Source organism: Vigna unguiculata, chromosome 3, assembly GCF_004118075.2.
Source record: "Vigna unguiculata cultivar IT97K-499-35 chromosome 3, ASM411807v1, whole genome shotgun sequence".
Lineage (NCBI taxonomy): Eukaryota > Viridiplantae > Streptophyta > Magnoliopsida > Fabales > Fabaceae > Vigna > Vigna unguiculata.
The window spans coordinates 52,654,200-52,679,010 of NC_040281.1; the positions used below are offsets into that span (position 1 = coordinate 52,654,200).

Sequence of the window (24,811 nt, forward strand, 5' to 3'; positions counted from 1 at the left end):
TTTAAATTTTTTTATTCTTTTAATTTTTATTTTTATTTTTAAAATTTTTAATCTCAAAAATTTATCCACGTGTCAAGTTATAATTGTATCACGTGTCAATATTAGTGCCACATGTCAGTTTGTGATTGTATTATTTTTTGTTTAATTTAGTCCTGATATTCATTATTTGTTCAATTTAATCACTATATTCGTTATTTTTGTTCAATCTAGTCTCATTTTTTGTTAAATTAGAGCAATTTTTTCCTTTCCAAATTGAGACAAAATTTATTTTTTTATAAATATCATATTTATTTTTAAAATTGACACTATTATTAATTATTTTTGAAAGTCAATTATAAATTATTATATTTAATAATTAATTAAATATAATTCTTAGATCAATTGTTAAATAGAATATAATTATTTAAAATATTATTAAAATATAATTATTAAATATTTTAAAAATATATATTAACATTTGTAAAAATGACATTTAAATCTAAAATAATATAAAATATTTAATATTTTTGTTTCATTTTAAATATTAAAATCCAAAATGTTTTATATTTAAATGTTAATTTTATAAATACTAATTTACTTTTCTAAAATATTTCTAATATTTTTAAATATCAATTTTAAAGGTATCAATATTTTAGAATATAAATATTAAAAGAAAACATTATATAAAAGATTTTAAATTTGGTGTCAATTTGAAAGGGATAAAAATGATTAATTTTAACCAAAATTTAGATGAAATTAAAAAATAACAAATATAGACACTAAATTGAACAAAAATAACAACTATAAAAACTAAATTGAACAAAAAAATAACACAATCACAAATCGACACATGACACAATTATGATTTAACATGTGAACAAATTTTAAAAATTAAAAATAAAAATTTTTAAAAATTTTAAAAATCAAGAGTTGACATGTACGTTTTAAAAAAAGTTAATTACTTAAAATCGTACGTAAAAAGATCAAATTAACCAAAATTTAACAAAAATAAGAACTTAATTAAATACAAAACAAAAAATAAAGATGAAAACTAAATTGGAGAAAAATAAAAACCAAATAATGTATTTAAACCTTTAATATTACATTTCTTACTTACCGTAAAATGTTTTGGAAGTTAACCTAGACCTTGTGGACAAGGACTTCTCTTATGCTGGCAATTTTTATTTTTTATATTGGATTAAGATCCCATAAAAATAGTTATTATGTTGTCAATACTTCAATGTAGTTAATAAAATCAGCAATTTTTAAATGCCCATATTTATAATAAAAAAAAAGATAAAATCACCAGTTCCGTAATAACTATATCAAAAAAACTATTTAGAGTATTTTCTGATCTATTAATAGCGTAAATTTTATACAGACATCGTACAAAAGTAAAACTGTTGGTAATAAAACTTTTAATAGATGAAGTTGATTTTAACCTTTATTGAATAAAAAATATGTTTGAAGTTTTATTTAGTGAGCAACACTGTTTTAGTGAGGTAGTATATGAATTTTAGTGGAGATGGTAGAATTTGTGTCCGTTAGTGGTGGCTTAGCGCATTCGTCTTAAAAACCAAAGGTTCTAAAATTCTAGTACATTGCATAGCATAGCATAGATAGACAAATGATAACCACGTTTCTAGAACAAAATCCTTTAAAATTTTGATTATAGATTTAATAGTTTAGTTTTTTTTTTCTATTATTGTTTCATTATTTTAACCTAAGATTAGGATGAGATATTTGCGTGAAGAGTGTGAAGCACTCGTATCCTAACCAGTCATTTTATGTCCATTCCCATTCCCACTCATAATTTAATTTCTAGTTTACTCCATTAAGTAGTGCCTCCTCCTCTCACCAAAATTTTGTTTATTAACAATAAAATAATTTACTATAAGTGCTATTTTGACGTGTTTGGCAGGGGAACCAAGGATTATGTTGATTTTAAGTACAAAAGTTAATCTAATTCGACTAATTTAACGCTGAAATTCACTGTAAATTTATAAATATTATTTAAAATGGTGTTGTAGAAGCTTTTCTATTTTCTAAAACACGTTTCTCTTTAATTACAAGCTTGAGAGTTAATAAAATCAAACCAACCAATTTTTTTAATTTAAATTGAAATTACTTTTTTAATATTTATTTTGGTTTTTATATTTATTTTTATTTAATTGAGTTCATCTGATTTTTCAAATATAAATATTTTCTAGAGAAAATACATTAAAATTACAACTACAAATGATAAAATATTGAAATAGAAGGATTTTCTTTTATCATTTTGATATGCTCATATTTTGTTGCGAGGGAGTGTAATATTTTGAATAATGATGACAACAAGTTGGGTTGGACACGTATAATGTTTACCGCAATCTAGTCTACTACGAAAAAATTTACATAATACCCGTTTAAAGCGATTAACCCGTGGGATATCCACAAATATTTAAAAATATTTTTTAAATTAAATTTAACTAAAATTACAAAAAATATAAAATAATATATAAATTAAATTTAAATTTCATTTAATCAAATATAAATTAAATTTTATTTAACAAATTTTAATTTTAATTTTAATTTTTTCGGATAACAAATACATATCTAAGAGTACAAATAATATGATACTTGCACCCAACTTTTTTATAAACATGTTTTAAAATATTCGCTAACTATTATATGCGGATAATAAATATTCACGGTACCAATAATCCATTGTGAAATTTATTCATCAATACAAACAAACATAAATATTTTTATCATCTTTAATTTTAAATATGGTATGATTATTCAACTTACCTATTTAGTATGATTTATATTTTAAATTTTGTATTTGATAATTTAATTTATTAGACTAGTCGGATTCGACTTGCGGTTTAATTCAAACGAAATATTTAAGTTAAAAATTTATATTACTTGTTTTAAAAAAATCTATTTTGACTATTCATGTGTAATTTTGATAATTATTTTTGTGATAAACCAAAATTTTGTACAATTTACTCTAAAATTTTAATAAATAATATTATATTTGAAGTCAATTTTAAAAGTTAAAATATTTACATGAATTTATAAATATGGGTTAAATATGTTTTTATCCTTTAATTTTCAGTGAATTTTGGAATTAGTTTATTTAAAAATTTTAAACCAATTTAGTCATTTATATCTTGAAATATGTGGATTTAGTCATTTTAATCAAATTTTATTAAATTTATTTAACATTTCATTCGCGTTTTACAATAATATTTGATTTAACATTAAAACAAAAATGCGTCAAACAATATGAACAACTCAAATACAATCTTGAAATGCATATGAAACATCAAATAAATATAACAAAATTTGATTAAAATGACTAAATTCACGTATTCTGAAAGACGGAGAACTAAATTGATCCAAAATTTTAAAATGGACTAATTCCAAAATTTACTAAAAATTAAATGACAAAAACATATTTAACCTTATAAATATTAAAACTTTACTCAGACCAAATCAGATATCTGCAAATTTGTAATCTAGCATCCAAATCCAACTATTATTTATCTCATTTACCAATCCTATGTACCAAATTTTACTCGTTGAAGCTATCCAAATCAACAATGAGTCCAAATTCACATTAAATATATGGTAGTTTGTTCCATAAGTTTTATTTTGTGAACCCTGTTTAAGAGTGAGCCTTTGTTACTTTGAAGGGCATTGTAATAATTGTAATGGGTAGCTAGACAACAATACTTTCTGTGTTTGACCATCAAATTTAGTACATGATTGTATTATCTCGAAGGACAGTGTCCGATATTATCGGGTGAAATTATGTATAACAAACCAACAAAAATAAAAGAAATTATGGAATAAGGACGAATCTTTTTCCTTCTTCTGGGACCCACCAAAAGATTATGTTCTATTCCTGTTTCTCTTGGCCGGCGCAGTTTTCTGGTTCAAACAATTTCATTTCAAACACAATTATATTAATTTTTTAATGTTATTTATATGTTTTTAAAATATACTGATTTTTTTCTAAGTTTTTATTATTATAAAATATCAAAATGAACTTGACTTGAAGACTAGAGGCACACCGGAAAAATTAAAAGTAGAAAGTCTAAATTCTTACTTTTTGTTTAGTTCATATTTATTCTTTAAAAATATACTTCAATTAATTAAGGATTAACTTTGTTGACTTTTTCTTATTCCTAGTATTAGTTTTCAACTAAAAAATACAAAAGATTATTCAAATGTAATTAATAAAATTAAATGCTATTAATTGACCTTTTTTATCTACTTAAAAATTGGTTAGTCCTACAAAAAGTAGCTATGTGCAATTTGGTTGGGTTTATATGAAAAATGAGGCCCAAAATACGAAATGGCCCACTCTGCACATTTGCTCTTACTTAGAATTATGTTTCGGGGAGTACTAGGCTTTTATTAAGCATCTATATCAAAGCTCACTCTGAAAATAGATATTTACAAGAGAAACTTATTAAATGCTATAGATAGTGGTATTTTGTTTAGTAGAATTTATTAAATTCGGAGCTATTCTTACACATTTTAAGTATATTCAATTATGTTCCAAGCAATAATTTTATAAAATTATAGTTTTAATCCCGTGTAAAATGTTCTTCACTATTCTATTATATTGTATTCCTGATTATACCGTGGATAACAGTGAACACAGAGAATTTAAAATGATTTATAATTATGTTATTTAGATAAGAAACGTTAAAATAAAATAAATTTCTGAAATCTCATGAAAGAAAATTTGATTATTTAATTAGAGAATATCACAAGTTATCTAATAGATAAAAATTTGAAAATTTTCATATTCTTAAGTTTATATATTTTCTTAATTTAATTTTAGTTTCAGCATCATCAACTTTATTAACTAGAATTTTTTATAGGCAAATATCAACAAGAGTTTTCTTATTGATGTTATTAAAAGTTATTTTTTATTTATATTAATTTTTTTATTTTTTTATACTACCCGTTTGATATTAGTCTATTTACCAATTTCCAACTGCATTTTTAGATTAACGTTTGGACTGTTTATTGTGTTTAACATGTTCTATCAAATTAAATTTGAAAGATCAAAATATATTTGAAAACACTTTTAATCCCCTAAATTATACAAACATTTTTAATCGTAACTTAAATTAGTGGTCTAGTTTTTCATAAGTCAAGGGTTATTAACTATTTAATGAGGTGTTTATGATTAGTTGAAAAACGAGAATTGTCTTGCAGAGGTGAACGGAATTACACTTTTGAGCACATTATAGTGTCTGAGTGGCCCAGAAATGGGTGTGAAGAGTAGAAAAAATTGCTTACTTATTCCCACCAATTCTCTCCAAACAACAAAGGTGTAGATTAGATTTGCTTTGCTTATTTATTGAACAAAAAGAAGGCACGATTAACACGAATTATGAAAGAAGAAAATGAAGCCTGAAGTGATTAGATAGAAGAAGCAAACGACCAGAGCACATAGTTGAAGAGGAATTGACATGATCATCATAATCATCATATGCTGATGTAATGTTTTGTTCACACTGCTGGTCCAACATTCTTGAACATTTGGTTCACTTCGATTCCCAATTAGCTACAGCCATTCCCTTCAAAGGCATAAGTTCCTTCTGTACAAATGTTTGTCCCTACCATCAATACACAATTTTAATTCAAGACTTAACTTGTACATGCTATTTGCTGGTCTATACTGTCATGAAACTATTTGTATATTTTTCTCTTATAATATCGATAAATGTTAATTATTAGTATTTTATTAATGGAGAAGTTAAATCCACAATTTCTCCTGATCAATTTTATACATTTCAAGTGTTAATAGGGGAGTTGAACTCAAAAACTCTCTTATCCTCCTTTCTAACTTTTAACACCAATTCACTTGTTGGGAATAGTCTAAGTATGAGTCAAAGTTCTATATTGGATAGAATAAACAAAATTAAACACTATATAAGAATAAAGGTCCATAACACCATTATTTTAAGATTTTAATATAAAAGTGGTGTCAAATATCTTATATGTGTAAGACCAATTTCATATATAATCACAATTTACCAAAACATATGAAATATATACATAAACCCAACACCACCTTATAACTCCTTTTTGTAACTATAGTATTGATACCAAAATTAAAGTACACACAATGTGAGTAATAATATGGTTTATTTCAGACATCCTTAAAATTCAAATCTTTAATACTTGGTCAAGAAATGTAAGATGGTGCTACTTGTATCAACCAATGTTTCTCAAAAATATATTTGTATAGTTTTAACATGAGACAATTGTTTGTGTAGAATTTGAGGGCACATGGATGGCTTAATACGCAAGAGAAGTAAAATTATTTTTATAACATAATGAGAATGCCAAAAGAACAAGAAAAGATGCTGAAAGCTACTGGGTAAAAAGCATATTGGTTGGCTGGTGAAGTATAAGACACATAAAGTGGACATCTCTTTGCTGCTATTTGGGTTATGCTCACCCAGTTTTACTCATAAATACTGCATATGTTAACTTTTAAAGATTATTGAAATAAGTTAAATAGAATTTGTTTTAGCAAGTTCAAAATAAGAACTCAGTTAAGATAAAGAATTTATCAAGGTATTTTTATAAGCACAAATAAGGTCATTAAAAGATATTCCATCTCAGGCTTTCTGTTTCTCTCTCTCTATATATATACACACACATTTGGAGCTTAAAATTGGAATTAATAAAAAATTAGAAGCTAAAATGTTGGGGTACCTTCCATCATCAGGATGTTTAGCAATCATATTCTTGAGCCACTTGTTCACGATTTCGTGTACTTTATTTTTTATCCTCACATATATCTTGAACCACCACTATGACTGCAACACTCAAATACTTGGAATTATTAGTATCTTTTGCCCTGAAGAGAGATTTACTAAACACATTATTTGGATCCAAAATATCAACTTAAAACCAAATGAAATCATTAATAACATAATTCATGCAAACTCGTGTGTTCAGAACATCATCTATATAAACTAGTCTACATGTAATACTTGTCCATCCAGCAAAGAATATTAAATAAAGCATCAAGGAAAAAGTTGAATCGGGTTTCATCAGAAACAAAACAACTACTTCTGTTGTAGCTAGAAACCCCAACAACTAAGTTTATTACATCATGTTAATTTGAACCAAAAGGGATGAATATCTAAGTAGTATATGATACATGGAGCACACAAAAAGCTGTGAAGGCAATATTATACACCACGCCCAAGCTTGTTGCGTATCTTACTGATATAGTCAGAAGCCAATCCATCAACACACTGTTCTTTATTTGGGTTAACATCAGTGGGGACTCTTTCTTGATAAATCAAATGTTCTGTTGATCCGTTGCTCCCACATGACTTGATCACGTAAGTGGGGTTTGCACGGCTCTGTGGCTGTTGCGATCTTCTTGTTGTAGGAAATTGATCAGGAACCGGTGCTTCCTCATCAGAGTCCATATCAGACTCTGGACCACTCTTTTTACTCGTGCCACCAAGACTCTTCTGTGCAATAGAGAAAGAAGACAGCTTAATGATATTTACTACCACCTTCATCGACTTCTCACAAAGAGACTTCTCATTCTTGGATTTGATTCTATCCATGATTTTTTGGCTTAACCAGAACTTGGTGTTTCAAGAGATGGTGGTTATTGCAACATTTTTAAGCAAGGTCTATTTATAAGCATAGGGTGTAGATGGGGGTGGGTGAATTGGTCTTTTTGGGTTCTTTCTCCTAATCTCAGTTTCTTTAGTGGGTGGATCCCTTGCTCATTCAGTTATATGAAGGTTCTTCTGCAAAGAGTAGAGCCCACGTAATATAGATGGAATCTTGTTGCTTTTGTTGTCTTGTATGTCGAATGAAAACATGTAGTAAGGACACATAACATTAATAATTGGTTTGATCCATTTGTTGAAACCATTAAGATTCTAGGCTTTATAAAACTATAAACGGGGAAAAAAGTAGATTTTAGTGACTGGTGCGTATGGCCAGAGATTGGGGAGATGTGGCGAAGAATTTACACTGATCTTATATCATTCACGTAGTTCACATGTTACGGAGGCTTGATATTTAATTATGTTTGGGTTACGCAAAGTCTTAAAAGTCGTGAAGGTATAAGATTCTTTCATACTGCTAATCTCTTATTTGTGTTTTTCAGAATGTTACTGTTTCTTAATGGTTGTCTTTACATTTTAAATAACGATTATCATATCTTAGCTCTCACCTTACAAATGACGCTTGGAATCGTCTCATCCAGTGTATCTAACTCTACTACTCCAGCATGCAGTGATGGAAACGCCCAAAGATTTGACCTTGATAGATTAGACAAAAGTTTTTATTATTCCTAACCAAAATAAAAAACGTGCGCGTTTGAAGGGGAAGGAAATGGAACCAAAGACATTGGTGGCAACAAGTATCAAACTTTCTAGATCTTATAAGCAGAACAGTTGATAGCTACGTGTTCAATAGCTCGTTGTGACATATGCATAAGAATGAGCAATGATGAAATGCATCAACCTTAAAGTTGTGTTGCTGCAAAAGATAAGACAATACAATTTCATACATGCAAATTCTTCTGATGAATAAGTCAAATATGTTATACACCCTCACCCTCTTTAGGGACCTGGCTGTACAAATATGTTAATGTTAATGTTGACCTTAATTTAAAACAAGAACTAAACCAAGCTGCACAAACATAACGGGTCATATCAGAGCCCCTAAACATTCTGTACTCTCTGCAATGGGCCATTACAAATGGGTTACATGGTGAGAGAAGACTTTGGTTACATGTCTTATTGAGGTCTTATTTTGAAACATTGATCCATGTACAGATTTCCTTGTTCATTGTAGTGAACGAGAAGAAAGCCAAGGGTTGGGTGCCACATAAGTATAGCCCTGGAAATGGTCACCTGCTGTAGGTGTGGTTGCTGGTGAGTCATTAGGGGGCATTGCTGTCCAACATTTGTCAAAATTAGCTGTACAATCTTTCCCAGACACATCTGGTTTAAACTTTGGTTCCACTTCTCTTGCCTCCAATTTTTTCCAATTGATTGACCTAAACCATTTATGACTTTTGATCTGCTCATCTCCATTTGGCCCGTGTCCTAACCTTGTTGTTGGATCCTTTTGCAGCAACTGTAACAAGTAAACAGAATGAACGGATTTTGGAACTGGATCCCTCTATCTCTTTCCATACAAAGTTTAATCTTTTAATCTCAAAACACAATATTTTGAAACATCACGTCCCAGAGTAAGAACTTTTCTTGTATCCCTGCGTTCTCCTATTATCTCTCTAAGCTATCCTTTGAATATTCATGCTTAGTAGCAAAATAGCATGTACATAAATGTGGTCGTCAAAGTTTTTATTTCTCCAGAAATTGCCATTAGGTAAGGAAAATTTATAAAAAATACGTTAGGTAAGGATCACTTTTGGAAGTAGAACCTCCTGACATTTGATTTCACACACACAAAAATAGGAAATAGGCATGAGAAAAGGAAACCAGCGAAATATTAATGCAGTGGGTTCAGAAATCTACAACATAAACATTTTACGTTCAGGTAACAGGCATATTATACTTGTAGGTGCACTGTGAAAGAAGACGATAGAGAAACAAAATGGAAGAAAACCATATATACTGTCGTCTACTTACTCCTTTGAGTAATGAGTGAGCTTCACTGGTAAGGAATGGTGGAAGTTTAACTTTCTCTTTAATAATTTTCTCCTGAAGTTTCTTTCTGTTAGTGTGTGTGAACGGTGCCTGCCAAATCGAATCATAAACCATGACAAGTTAATGCTTCCCCTTGTGTTCTTACATGGAAAATAAATGAAATAGAAAAGGTTCCTATCATAAACAGCAAATAAACAATTTCATTCAGACATCAATTTTGATGTACACTAAGCCTAATCCAAGACATACACATCTTGATTAATAACGTTCTCTATTCAAGGCCAAATACTTCATGAATTGTAATTTCTAACCGTGCAAATTGCTATGGTCCACATATAATTCCAAGTATTCAACTTTAGGTACCTTCACCCACAACCTACTCATAGATACATACAAGAAAATACCCCCAACATGCTCTTTATTACTGATTAAAATTCACTGAAACCAACAAAGTCTTGATACCCACAAACTTTTGTGATCTAAATGAGATATGAGACCCACAAAAAATTGTAATTTCAAGTAAATTTTAGGTTTTAAGATAATGATAAGTGTTAGAAAATGTGTTGTTAGCATTTTTGGTGCAGATGGGCATTACCTTCCCTGTTAGCATTTCATACAACAGGATACCAACACTCCACCAATCCGCATCCTTGTTATGGCCTTTAGCCTGAAGAATTTCAGGAGCCATATATTCCACGGTCCCACAAAGAGAGTTGGATCTTCCCAATTCATCAATCTCTTTTGACATTCCAAAATCAGTGAGCATGACCTACACACGGGCAGAGCAAAAACAGCAAAGAAGAACTATACAACTCAGCCATCTAAGATATTGTACAGTGAACTTAGCAAACTTAATACATCAGAATAAGGAGCACAACCCCACAAGGTGAGACAGAAAACAGAAAACAGAAAACAATAGACTATCAAAAGTCAAAGTAGAAAAAGCAAAGTTGATGCAAGAAAACAAGGCATAGGAGGTGAGTAGCATTGGCATTATTATTACATGCCCATGAGAGTCCATTAGAATGTTTTCAGGCTTAAGATCCCGATGCACGATGCCTTTGCTGTGAAGATGTGAAACTGCAGACACTATCTCAGCAGTGTAAAGCCTTGCCTGATCCTCACTACTCACCACATACACCAAAACAAACGGATAATTAAAATTCAATGAACTTCCAAAAGTGTATTGCAACACATAAGATGAAGAAGAAGAAAAAAACCTGAAGATACCCTGGCGATACAGATGAAAGAAGAGATGCCCTCCGTTTACAAAATCCAACACCAAATATAACTTAGATTTGGTCTGCACATAACACATGCTGAGTAAATGATTGTGTGAATGAATTGAAGTGAAATAGGAAGTGAGAGAGTGAGAGAGAGAGAGAGAGAGAGAGAGAGAGAGAGACCTGAAAAGAGTAACGTAGCTGAACAATGAAAGGGTGAAGGACTTTAGTGAGAATATCCCTCTCCGCTTTCATGTAATCAACGTGGTTTTTCTTTATGATGATGTCCTTTCTCATGACCTTCATGGCGAAGACCCCATCGCCATCAGCATCAGCATCACCATCGAAGCCATTTCCTTTTTTTCTGACGAGAAAGACCTTGCCAAAGGCACCCTGCCCTACAACACGAAGAATATGAAAATCGGAAGGTCCAATCTTAACAGGGTCAGAAGAAAGAGGTTCCTTTTCTTCGTCTTCGTCTTCGTCGTCGTCGTCGTCGACCTCTTGGAGGAAGAAGAGAGGGGTTGAGGAGGGATCGATGCGGGGGGAGGGACCCACAAAGGAGTGGGACCTACTGTGAATGACGTGTGGGCTTGTGATGGATGGGGATGGGGAGGGAGAAGATGAAGAAGAAGGGATGATGAGTTTGGCGAGGTTGGTCTTCTTCTCATTTGTTGACACCATTTTTTGTTGGAGGGAGAGAAAGAGAAGAGATTACATTGCACTTTGCATTCACTGAATCCAATTGGTGAATGTGAATGAGATTGATTCGATTAGTCCAGCTAAAGTGGAACTAGGAACAGGGACTTCAGAGGATGGGTCCACGCGCTGTTCATGCTCCTCCCATCATGCTTCAATAATAAATGGTTTTCAAATAAATAAATCTAAACTAAGGATGTTCTTGTTGTCAATTTTTTTAGGTTTGATTAAGTTTGTATTTTCAAAACTACTATTTTATTTATTTATTAATTTAGTATGCTAAAAATTAAAAAAAAATAAAATTTTTGTATTTAATATAATATAGTATTATAGTTAATGTAAGGTAATAAGTTTATTTTTTGAATGATAATTTTTATATTATTATTTACATCGACGAAAAGACTGTAATCATTATGCAATCGATGATTTTATGTTATTTCTTATTACTTAAAATGTTTTTAATAAAAATTATTTTTTTACATTACTTAAGAATTAAATTGAAATATGTAAAAAACTTTGATTACAGAAAAATTTAATAAAGATTTAATAAAAAATATTTAAATTTACAAAAAAAGTTCAAAACTTATCTAAATCTTCTTTTATTGATTCATTCTATATATTAATTTTCTTACCATTATTCTTATCGATAAAATATAATATCTTATCTAATTGTTTTTTTGATGATAGATCTTATTTTAAGATTTAAAGTAAATTTTGATAGTTTCCTAATTGAATTTTTATTGGTAAAAATATAAAAATATTTTTCTTTAGATTCTGAGAAGTTGTTTCGCTTATTTTATTATCCTAAAGCACCATACAATAATTCAACTGCAAAATCAAGCTATTCATTCACTACTTCAATCAAAATTCAATGAATGGACTTCACTTGCAGGTTTGGATAAAAGAAAAGCAGCTAAAAAAATTGTTGAAGAATCTGTATTAATTAGGAATATAACTAAATTATAATATACAGCTAACTACAAATTTCTCCCCTTCTTTTTTCGATTTCCACTTTATGCAATTGAATCAAGACTTGAATTAAGTGATTGAAATTTTAGATTCAATCCATAGATTCAAGTCAACGCATGTTTGAATTCTGTTTCAACGACTTGCATCCAGTTCTTTCTTGTGCCGGGAGAAAGGTAGTTGACAATGAGTGAGGGTGCCGACTAGGAACATGAGGGAATAATTTTAATAAAAAAGAACTAAATCTAAAAAGATTAACAAATAAGAGAAAAAAAACATTAATAAAATATTTTGAGACTGATATTAAAATTTTATTTGATGAATTTCCATTTGAGGTTCAGTTGGTTTTGATTTTATCTATAATAATCCATAACTGAATATCCATTTTCTGGACTTATTTATGCTCAACTGATATAAAAACTAAGGTCTTTGCCGCTTCTGTTCTGTTGACAACATTTGCACGAGTCAAACAATCTGCATTGTATCAGTCACTGTTGTCGTTCGAGATTGGAGACAAGTGTTCCTCGTCAATTCCGCAATAACAAACCTGCGTTTGGCTTCTCTTAATCCGAAGGAGAAGGTGACAAAAATTCTCCCAATTTAAACACATGATTACACCATTATACGCGATGACAAAATATGGTTGCTGATAAAACGCTCAAACAAGGAAAGTGTCGCTCAAATAGATGAGATTGGAGCCTTGCATCAAAACATGTTATATAGCCAAGTGCCCCCCACGCACTATGCCATCCTTGCTTTAACAATGTATTCAAGTTTTCCCTGTAAAACAAAATCCGGTTAAAATATATTTATTCAAAAGTTGAAAAATAGTATTTATATAAATAATTACTACAATTTTAAGAACCTTTGAACTATGAAATCAATATTAAATGTAATTTTCATTAATAAGAACTTGTATAAACAAATCCTATCAGGAGTTTATCCAATCTAAAATTTTGTCAGGTGAGCGCCACATGCATCCAGAAGAGCTGATTTACACTTTCTTGACATCGCTATCAAGTTGGTCAAAGTCATTCATTCTATGATCCAATGTGTGACATATCTGGATCCTGACATCCCTCTTCGTTCATTTTAACAGATGAGTGAGACGAACCTAACACAACCAGTGCACAGATTCCAAATTCCATATTCATTCCAAACTTAAAAAATTGAAACAACTTATCAATGTTCTCTATTTCCCCCCACTTTTTCTGTTTCCATTAAATTACAATTGTATACCATGTAACCTCCCTCCCCCCAAAAATGACAACCGGGACAAACATCACTCACCAATCCCACATCTCAAGACAAATAAAAGATACAACACCCATTTTAATTTCTTCCGGCCAACACAACAGATCATGCAGGGGCAAATTCTCCTGAAAAATTGGAGAATGATAATAGATAAAAAAAGAAAAGAATATAACAGATAGATAATACACAACCAACTAGCCTAGCTAACAGACAGGACCTAAACAAAATGGCCCTCCCTATCACAGGCATTACCAATCGTCTATGATACATTCACCATGTTCAACTCAAGCGGTCTCAAAGCTTCTTGAACTATTTCCTGAACTGATCTGTTACGTCGGCAAACATCTGAGAGCTCTTCAACAGGAACGGTAAGCCCATTAGTATCACCTCCGGATGCTGCATCAGAAAGAGCTTTTAGGAATCTTGATCGCTCCACGTCTGTAACAGCTGTCGACGGAATTAATAAAACACTCTTTTTAGCCCATTCCAGCGCTTGCATCCCATATGATCGAGTTAAGGCCAGTAGCGTATAAGATACCTGGGGAAGGAGCAGGTGTACAAAAGTTAAAAAAAATATCGAAACTAAATCCCGTCAAAAGTTAACATATGCAAATATAGACGGTCGACGTTGCATGAGAAAAAGAGAAATTACCACGTCCACTCGAGATTTTGGAAGTGCTCCCGTTAATGAAGCAACCAAAATTCTGGTGATGCTGGCACCTCGAGGAATAATTACACCGTCTCTTATTGGAATAAATTGCTCCCCCACAGAGGAATTTGCAAGATCAAAAATATCAGCCAAGAAATGCAATATGGAATTAGAAGCCTCCCTACAGAGGGAAACAGCAAAAGAGGGTAAACAATCACAGTAAATAAAAGGGAGCCATTGAGCAGAGTGAAAATTAGCTACAACAGGATTTTTTTGCCTCTCAACATTAAATTATATACAAAAGGATCATGAATACACACAACACACTTTCCCAAGAATGGATGATGCTTTCAAGTTTTTTTAGTGAGAGAGAGACTGTACCTATGCTGTACTGTGATGCCAATCATAGAGCAATCAACTAAAGAAGGAAAAACAGATGAGGGAATAAACAGTTGAGGACAGTAGCGAATACACCTTGATGCCAACAAGAAACAATCATCGGCTATATCAGGACGGGCTGTGAATTCCTGCAGCAAAAAATACAAATCAGACATTATAAAACTATCAAGAGATTTGAAATAAAGTTATACAGAAAAGTCGCTTAAATCACCTGAATATTTGTGAGAAGACGTGTTGTATGTTGAAAAAGCGCCTCAATCAAACTTTTCAGGTAGTCAGCACAAGATGGATCAGAACCAAATATCTGAAATGCAAGACACCAACCACCAAAGTTATGGCAAACTAGTTCATTGACCACACCATGAAGAGGAAGGATTTTGTACAACCTATAGTTGATGATGGGATAATTAGGTTATATCTACCAATCTTTTCATAGAATAAGTCATTTTATCAGGAAAAATCCAGGGGAGTAAATTAGTTGAGGAAGCAAGGACCACAAATAAGAAAGAATATAAACGTAGAAGGGCACATCGAAATAGGTAAAGTTCGTTTTTCTTCATAATATATAAGTAGAAAAAGAAACTGGGGGAATAAGTTAAAAGCACTTCTGATCACCCATATGTTCACACGTATCATAGTACAGCTGTTTGGACTGTTATGTTGTCTACGTACCATGTTCTTCCTTCACACTCAGTCTATATTTTTTCTTAATAGGTCTGGTTTTGCCCCAGCTTCTTTGCTCTGTCTTTACACTACTATTTCAATTTGTTTTTATTTGAGTATCAATGTCCATAGAATAAAGTATTGATCATCTATTAGAAAACATCAGTGTTGCGACCATACCAACATTCACTATCCTGCCATGGTATTTTCCAGCTTCGCCACACCACACCCTGGTCAGGGACTGATAACCATGCACTCATTCACCCAGGATAAAAAAGATCTTTCTGTAAAGTCGAGATGTATTTCTAATACCAACATCACCTATCCTTCTTTGGTATTTTCCAGCTTGGCCACACCACACCCAGGTCAGCAACAGATAATCACCCATGAATCTTCGTTTAAAGTCAAAATATATTTCTAATAGCATTTTTTGTATGCAGACTCGTTCATATATAACGCAACAAAATACTAACACGCACGACAATTGAGCTAAACCATATTACTTTTGGCAATACTTGGTTATTAGGTGCGGCCAGTGGCATAGAAACATATGAATACCTTTATAACTTCACTGGAGAGATAAAGAAAGCATGGTTGGTGGTGCTGCCTGTATAGACTCTGAATCTCTTCCAGCATGGCACCAATTGTGAGCCCCATGAATCTCTTAGGTTAGCATTTAGCATGAGTTATATTATGATGGTAGTAATCTCTCACTGTTGAAAAATCACTGCATTTGCTATGAGTTAAATTTACTTTCAAAATTTGAAACAATAATACAATGTATATTTCTTTATATGATTCCCCAGTAATAGAACAAGTTTAGCATTCAAAAGTATCCAGTAATAGTCTTGTCCCTACATTCACAATCAAGTCCGCTTCATCCTCTAACATGATGTAGTAAATTGATGGAGAGTTAGGCAATTACAGAAGTACCAGTGGATCCCTCTGACACCAAGTCACGATTATATCACATACTTTATAAAATGTTTATTGATTGCATTCCTTTAATGACCAGGAAAAGATGCCACATAACAAAAAAAATAGTGAACCCCTTTTATTTTTAGCAAGAATTTTCCAACAAACAACCCTGTGTTTCAAAGATGAAAATAGAGCAAGATTCAATGATCTGAATCTTAAAAAACAACAACAATGTGATGTGAAAATTCTGAAGAACTCTTACCCCAGATTTAAAATGCCTAACACTGACCATATCAATGATATCACATGATGAACTGAAACAATACAGTCATTCAAGCATAACCATTTCAAAGCAACCCACATTTAAGCACTTGAAGATTTTTCAAGAACCTCACGAAGAAGTAACGCGTTTCCATTATCAAGAATTTCCTTTCTTCTCCCACCCACATGCTAAGAAATTTTAAATTAAACTCATCAAACCGACGCAAGCAAACACAGTGAAACGAGAATCTCGAAACATTACTAATCGAGAACAAAGCAATACACACAAAACCAGAATCACGAAGCATGAGTAGGGTAACAAACTCCAAATCAAACACACCAATTTCAATAAAAGCAAAAGCGAAGCGTAAAAGGGCAAAGAAAGAATCTTTTTATAAAAGGAGACCCCTTTGCAAGAGCGTGATTGTCAGACCTTAGAATCGAACATTTGTTTGAGCCTAAGCAGCATTTGAAGTGCTTCTTCCTTGGTAGAAACAAGTTCCTGCTGAAAGCGCGAGGCTTTCCGCTCCGACACCATGATACGCGCCGCGGCCTCCTTCGCCGTGTTGAGGATGATATCGGCGTAAGCCTTCTTCAACGCCGTCAATTTCTGATCAAAAACACAAAACACCCAATGAAAACCCAAAACACCAAACGCACCATAAATCACAAACGACCGTCCCCATTCCCATGAACCCAGAGAACAATAAAACCGAACCGATTTTCCTCGTATGAAACAAAATAAAAAACAGAAGAAGACAAAACCGCGGTAGGCGGCGGGAGAAGCAGTTGAAAAGAGTGGAGCGGAGCAACGGAAGGGAAAGGTCTACCTCGGAATCCTCCATTGTTGTCTAATGCATCCAGGAGTGGGTGTTAGGTGATTCGGTTGAGTTGAGACCAAACCGAAGAACAACAACAACCGAAAGAAGTGAATGATGATGGGATGGGAGTTTGTTTCTGTTTTTCTTTCTTCCCCTCTTCACAGTAGGAGCTGTGTGTCTGTTAGGAAGTGAGAGAGGAAATGACAAGATTGTCCTCCGCGTAATAACATTACACTTACCACGTCGCAATCAGAAACCGTAACACGGGAGCGGGACCCGTTAATCTCTTCCCCTCTCCCGTTATATATTTCCACAGTGGGCCCCTACTCTGCTCCACCACCTCCATCTCAGAATGCTGACGTGGACCGCTTCATCAAACTGCAACTACTAGACTCTTTAAACGCCCACGTTTTTAGTTTTCTGGTCTTTTAGGTTTCCTTTCAACGCAAAATCTACCTTTTATCTTATTGGATTCTTATAATAAATCTTTTTAAAAAAATCGTTTAACTTAAATTGGGAACATTATTATCAGGTGAAAACACGTATTTTGTCATTTTCCATTTTTTTCAATCATTCAAAAAGACTAACAAATTTAAAAATAATAATTATAAATAGAAGATATTATTTTCATATTTACGTAAAACTAATGCGAAAAAGAATTAAGACTACATTTAATCATTGTCATTAAAAATGTGTTTTTGCATCACAAAACTTGCCATAATAAATTGTTGTTATATGAGATTATATTATCAAAATACATGCAACAATTATAGAATTGATTAACAAATGGAACACATCAATATAAATAATTAACTATCATATGATCCACATATCACATATTTAAGAGATTTTTAACATTCACCCATTTGGTCCATTTATTCCATTATCAATCGATACAAGAAACTAAATACAAGGATCATGGCGACAGGTCCTCCAAAAGTGAGTATTATCCACGTATCACGATATATAAGTCTCTCATCAATAACTCCTGACTATAATGAATAAACCATATGTTTATCCTAGGTCAAACGAAATTTCTCAAAATAAATAAATATGTGCACAACAAAATGAGAAAAACTGAATAAGTGTTTTATCAAAGTAAAAATAATGATTGCCGCAACATGGAATCAATTCTCATTTGCGCTAAATGATCTTTAAAATTCTTTGATGGCATGTCTTTATTCAAAGGATCATCGACAAACATCAACTCAGTGCTAACGTGCTCAATGACCACTGAACACGTTTTCTTATGGTTAGATTATATTTAGTGTCAATGTGCTTAATTTGACTTCCACTTCTATTATTCTTAGCCATAAATAATGCAACAGAGTTATCACAATATAACTTAAATGGCCTAACAATTGAATTCACAACTTTAAACCCAAATATAAAAATCTTCAACTATATAACATTGAGGTAGCCTTAAAATAAGAAATAAACTCAACCTTCATACTAAAAGTAGCATTCAAGGTCTACTTTTTGTTGCTTCAAAATATAGCTCTGCTAGTTAGCATAAAAACATAACCAAATGGTGATTTTTTTGGTATTAATGCAACCAACAAAATCTAAATAAAAGTAGCATATCACCTCCAAACTATCAGTTTGTCTATATATGAGCATGAAATCCTTTAACCCTTAAAGATATTTGATTACCTTCTTTGTAGCTTTCTAGTAGTCAATACCTGGATTATTCTGATATCTTTCCAAAATTTCAACTGTGAAATGTCAGATATAGGGCAAACTTGAGCATACATTAGATTTCCAATTGTTGAGGCATATGAAACATTCTTCATATGTTCCCATTCAATATCATTTTTGGCTCCAATATTGTAATCTAATTATTGTAAATACACTTCATAATCACTATAAATTGTTGATTGACCCTTTGATCTTTGTAGGTCTTCTTAATGTTACTTTACTACCTTGATGATAAACTTGTTGTTCAATTGGTTCCTCAACAACTTGATCTACCCCCAACAATTTGTGGAACTCGAATAACTAGTTGTATAATACGCTTTTGAACCAAATGGGCACGAATGACTACTAGTCTGTCATTTGATTTAAAGAGTTGTACTTCATTATGATTATTTTGAATTAAATCACTCCCACTAATCAAGTCATTTACAATAAACTTTACATTCTTTAATTCCACAATTCTAGTGTTATGAGATGGACAATAAAATACTACAACCTTTGTACTTTTTCAACATATCCAATGAAATACCAACTAATAGTCTTAGGTTCTAGTTTCTTCTATTGTGGGTTATAAAATGTCACATTAGATGGCCATTTCCAAAGGCACATGTGTCGTAAATTGAGTTTCCAACCTTTGAATAACTCAAAAGGTGTTCTTAAAACAACCTTGGTTAGAACTTGATTCATTATATACATAGTCGTCTTAAGTGCTTCAATCCACAAGAATTTAGGAAGTTTTACATGACTCCTCATGCTTCTCACTGTATCTATTAAAGTTTGATTTCTTCCTTTTGTCATACCATTCTGATCCGAAGAACCAAACATAATGTATTAGGCAACAATCCCATGTTCTCAAAGAAATTTCACAAATGAACTAGGTGTTTGTCCACTCATAGTGTATCTACCATAATATTCTCCACATCTATCTGATCTCACAACCTTAATTTGCTTTCTACATTGTAACTCTACTTTCGCCTTAAAAACATTAAAGACATTTAAAGCTTCATCCTTAGAATGAAGTAAGTAAAGATACATGTATTGTGAGTAATAGTCTATAAAGGTGATGAAATATATCAGACTACTTGCATCCATATTTGGACAACAAATATTTGTATGAATAATTTCTCGTAAGCTTGAACTCCTTTTAGCACCTCTTTTGGACTTGTTAGTTTGCTTACCCTTGATGCAATCTACCCAAGTTTCAAAATCAGCAAAATATAAAGTACTAAGTACTTCATCATTTATTAATTGCTTGATTCTCTTAATTGAGATATATTTCAATCTTCAGTGCCATAACATAGAGGAATTCTCATTGGCAACATATTGTTTAACCCAGCAGAAACATGCATTGAACTATAAGCAATGTAATTTGTAATTTAATGGAGTAAAATCATAACATAGTTCACAAAAACCAACAACTTCTGATTTATTCAACAAAGTAAAACCATATTCAATAAAATTAAAAGAAACATCCAAAGGTGCAAATTGCAAAATAGAAATTAAGTTTTTATCAAAACTATGAACACAAAAGACCTTTTCTAAACAAAAATTAAACTACTCAAAACTAGGGATGTCAAAAAAAATCGTACCAATGGGTATCTGCAGATAAAACCCGTAATGGGTAAGAAATGAATATTGTAAATGGATACCCGTACACATATTTTTTATACCTGCATGTTAACGGGATGGGTACGAGATCATATTATCCGTCCCATGGATATCCTTACTCGTTATATTTTAATTTAAATTAAAAAAAATTTAAAAAAACATGATTAAAACATTAACACATTAAAATTGAATAAGTTGTTTTTTATCAATTGGTTTTAAAAAATCTCCATTTCTTTGTAAATTGTCATTCAATACTATTTAAATGGGTTATTTGCACTTTGCTTGAAATTCATAAATGTTATGCATTGTATTTTTATTTGAATTTATTGTTAAAATATATTATTAAATATTAAATTTTTCTTTTGTAAATACCCGTGGCTACTCGTGGATATCCGTGAATATTAAAAAAATATGCAGGTACCCGCATAACGGATACTCGCACGAATATGGGTATTATGCGGGTACGAGTACAAAACAAATATTTATCCAGCGAGTAGGCTACAGGGGAGCTACTACTCGTACCCTACCCGCTCTGTTGACATCCCTACTTAAAACAAATTGCATGCCACAATGGCCTCTACATGTGAACTCATCTTGCTTCTTGAATAGTTCAATGTTTACTTCCCATTGGTCTCGTTAGGCTTTACATACCCTATATGGTATTACAAACATGAATTGTAGTTCCAATTTCAATTCATCATGTGTGATGATTAATACTAGTCATATTAGATTCATAAAAAACAAAAGCAAAATAATTAGCTTTCTTCACTGGTCCATTCTTAAACTTTGCTTGCAATTCTTCTTCATGTGTCACTTCTTTTACAAAATAAACACTTGGACTTTTTATTTATATTTAGCTTAGTAGAAATTTTTCCGTTATGATTAACTTGATTTTTCTTATTCTTAAGAGAAGTAGTCAAGTTCACCGTTTGACCTTCCTCCATTAGTAACCTTTCCTATTTTTTAACACATATGGTCACTAATTCATTAATATACCACTTATGCTTACGTGTGTTATAAGAAATTTTAAAAGGAGCATATTGATGAGGAAAAATATACAAAATATAATGTACTAGAAGGAAATCATACATGGTAACCTCTAAGGCCTTTAGTTGAGTCACAATGTCCCTTATACACATGATTGATCATGCGCTTCCTTAATCCCAATGAGCTTTAAGGATGAAAAATACATGATAATAGTGCTGATAAGAGATTTATCATACAACATATAATTTATATTATCCTCCTCTTATGGTGCAGTAATTAAACAAGCCTAAAGTTTCACAAAATAATTGTATCAAATCATATGGTTTTATATCTATTTTTGGTTTCATACCCAAACATAAATATTATGTACCAAAATGTATCACTACAAAACAAATGTTCATTACCAACAACAAAAATCTGTATGTAACCCAAAAAAATCGTAAGAAATGCAGTTTTATTTACAGATTATTTACCGACAAAAATTCGTAGGTAAAGTAGTTGTAATAAACATTACAAACAAATTAATATGTAAGATTACCTACAAATGAATTCGTATGTTAATTACCTACTAAAGAATCTGCATGTAACTGCATACACGTGAAAGCAATTTTGGACATTTTCGTACATATTACAATATAGAATTTTTATTTGTATTGTTTAACAATTATCAAACTTGGAAAATAGATACTACATCAGACTTTGATAGTCATTAAGCAAATAATGTGAACATGCAATATTATTATATAAGTTTTACAAGTTCAAAAGTCCAAACATTATAAAAATACAATTATTTAAATACATATCAAGTCATGTGACTAACAAGATGATCTAAATACACATCAAGTCATGTGCAACCCAAAAAATCCAAGCATAATAATAAAGTCTAGAGCTGTCTAATACTATTAATCACGATAAGGATGACACGAATTTGGGGTTCTTCATCTTCTTGTTCCACTTGATTATTTTGCACCTGATTTCCTTGTTCAATATTTGGTTGTTGACAAATATTTTTGTGCAGTCACTATCATTGAAGGCGGAAGGTACAAGATGATCGCACCAATCAAATTTGTAATGTGTCAAATTTACTTTGAAATTGGGAATTCATTTGTCGAATTCACTCCTCACTATTTGTTGGTCACGTCTGAAGCTGAATAAACTCCTCTAGATTTACTTGCTAACTACAAAATGCTTGTGTTTGTTGTAAGTAACTATCAACACAATCCTCACAGGTATCAACATGTCCAATCCCATATACTCATCATTTGTACCTTCCACTTGCCGCATCTAACCAACGTTTGTTCCTTAGTCTCTCCTCCTCAGCAGAGTCCAGGGGCTGCACTGTGAGACACCAACAGAAGCAATCTCAAATAATGCTTGAGAAAATATGATTTGAAAATCTTCCTGTTTAAATAACAAATGAACGAAGAACAAAGATGAACAATGGTGAGCGCGAGTGAGTAAGGGTAATTGGGTTTTAATTTTAATAATTAATTATTTTAGATCCGTGTGTAAAATTAGTAGGTAAAAGGTTTTTCATTTACTTACAAATATTATATCATTGCCTACGAATAATATCTTTCGCAAAAATTCTCACTCTAACGCGTCAAAATTACATGAGAATTTTACATGCAAAAAATTGGTAGGAAATATTTGTTGCGTTACGTACAGAAAAGTTTATTGGAAACCGATTTCCCAAATTCGTATGTAAAATCTATATGTACCAATTAATTTACCTATGGACCAAAATCCTTGTGTAATTATTTGTAGGTAATTCACTTTTTTTTTGTAGTGTATAATATAAGTAGAAAACCTTATAGTACAAAAACATATATTACGTACAAAAACTTATATTACGTATAAAAACTTACAATACGTAGAAAACACTTTATATAATACGAACAAAAATATATATTACACAGGAAACTTTATAGTACATACAAAAACATATTTTACATACAAAATTGTATAGTACATGGAAAATCAATATCATATTATGTACTCATATCACGTAGAAAACCTTACAGTAGTTACAAAAACATATAATACGTAGAAAACCTGACTATAATACCACTTGATGGAGCTCCTTGCACAGTTTTTGGAGGGGAGAAACTCCTTGATGCAGTGGAAATGGAATCGTAGCAAGGCCTTTGAGCACTGGAATGGTGTGGTGAAGATGAAGTTCTAGGAATGAGAAGCTATCCTAGAGGAAGGACGCTATAGGAGATCTAAGGAGATTCCTAGCTCTCATGACTCTCAATAAGGCAAATGTGTGGAATGCCTCAACATCAAGGCTTTTACCATTCAAATTAAGAGTAACATTTACACAATGTATAAGAGCTCTCTTATATAGCATAAGGAAAAGGAATAATTCAGTTAGACTAAGTTTATGACATGTGCTGAATTCTTTCTATATATATATATATATATATATATATATATATATATATATATATATATATATATATATATATATATATATATATATATATATATATATATATATATATATATATATATATATATATATATATATATATATCCTTATTTGGTGGATCAAGTGTCATGTGGCAATAGTCACACCTTCCACATTTCAGTGATTATAATACGTAGAAAACCTTACGGTACGTACAAAAACATATATTACGTACAAAAATTTATAGTACGTAGAAAACCTTATGGTACGTGCAACAACTTATAGTACAATTTTCTTCATATTTCTTCATATTTATATGAAGGAGTTCTTTTATCAAATATTTAGAAGGAACAATCATATGTCAATCCTTGATGAACTTATACAATAATTCGAATCGAAGACATTACTTAACATCACAACATAAAATATTTCACGTTAAAATATAGATATAAAATAAAGTTATATACTCTCATATATTTTAAGAAAATAAAAAGTGCATTTTTAATTCATCTTCAACCTCAAAATAATTCGCACACCCATCGTCCAAAAAATATGTCGATTACCATAAATAAGTGACAATGTTTTGCATTACATGAGAACACAAAACA

General features: G+C 31.3%; 2 protein-coding genes across 3 annotated transcripts; both read right to left on the minus strand.

Annotated features, from left to right (window-relative positions):
- Positions 1 to 8,508: 8,508 nt before the first annotated feature.
- On the minus strand, positions 8,509 to 11,702 carry LOC114177833 (serine/threonine-protein kinase AtPK2/AtPK19-like). Its single transcript, XM_028063407.1, has 6 exons — positions 11,054 to 11,702; positions 10,868 to 10,950; positions 10,651 to 10,771; positions 10,243 to 10,416; positions 9,630 to 9,737; positions 8,509 to 9,114 (listed from the first exon to the last, which is right to left on the minus strand). Exons 1-6 carry the CDS (start codon positions 11,552 to 11,554, stop codon positions 8,821 to 8,823), a joined length of 1,281 nt encoding a protein of 426 aa, XP_027919208.1. The 5' UTR covers positions 11,555 to 11,702; the 3' UTR covers positions 8,509 to 8,820.
- A 1,966-nt stretch (positions 11,703 to 13,668) lies between these two features.
- Positions 13,669 to 17,780, minus strand: LOC114175130 (transportin MOS14-like). Of its 2 annotated transcripts, none has more exons than XM_028059897.1 (6): positions 17,510 to 17,780; positions 17,113 to 17,289; positions 15,049 to 15,141; positions 14,820 to 14,965; positions 14,442 to 14,619; positions 13,669 to 14,327 (listed from the first exon to the last, which is right to left on the minus strand). In XM_028059897.1, exons 1-6 carry the CDS (start codon positions 17,522 to 17,524, stop codon positions 14,049 to 14,051), a joined length of 888 nt encoding a protein of 295 aa, XP_027915698.1. In that variant the 5' UTR covers positions 17,525 to 17,780; the 3' UTR covers positions 13,669 to 14,048. The 2 variants fall into 2 exon arrangements, with proteins under 2 accessions (XP_027915698.1, XP_027915699.1); XM_028059898.1 differs by lacking the exon at positions 17,510 to 17,780 and adding an exon at positions 16,059 to 16,227.
- Between the last annotated feature and the right edge of the window lie 7,031 nt (positions 17,781 to 24,811).

Excerpts from the sequence above, each read along its gene's own strand:
- LOC114177833 (XM_028063407.1), bottom strand. The coding sequence starts at position 11,554 with ATGGTGTCAACAAATGAGAAGAAGACCAACCTCGCCAAACTCATCATC. Across the intron at positions 10,772-10,867 it reads TATCGCCAGGGTATCTTCAG|TGAGGATCAGGCAAGGCTTT; the intron begins GTTTTTTTCTTC and ends TGTGGTGAGTAG. Across the intron at positions 10,417-10,650 it reads TAATGGACTCTCATGGGCAT|GTCATGCTCACTGATTTTGG; the intron begins GTAATAATAATG and ends GCCCGTGTGTAG.
- LOC114175130 (XM_028059897.1), bottom strand. Across the intron at positions 14,966-15,048 it reads GTCTTCTCACAAATATTCAG|GAATTCACAGCCCGTCCTGA; the intron begins GTGATTTAAGCG and ends TTTTTGCTGCAG. Across the intron at positions 14,620-14,819 it reads GGCATCACAGTACAGCATAG|GGAGGCTTCTAATTCCATAT; the intron begins GTACAGTCTCTC and ends TTCCCTCTGTAG.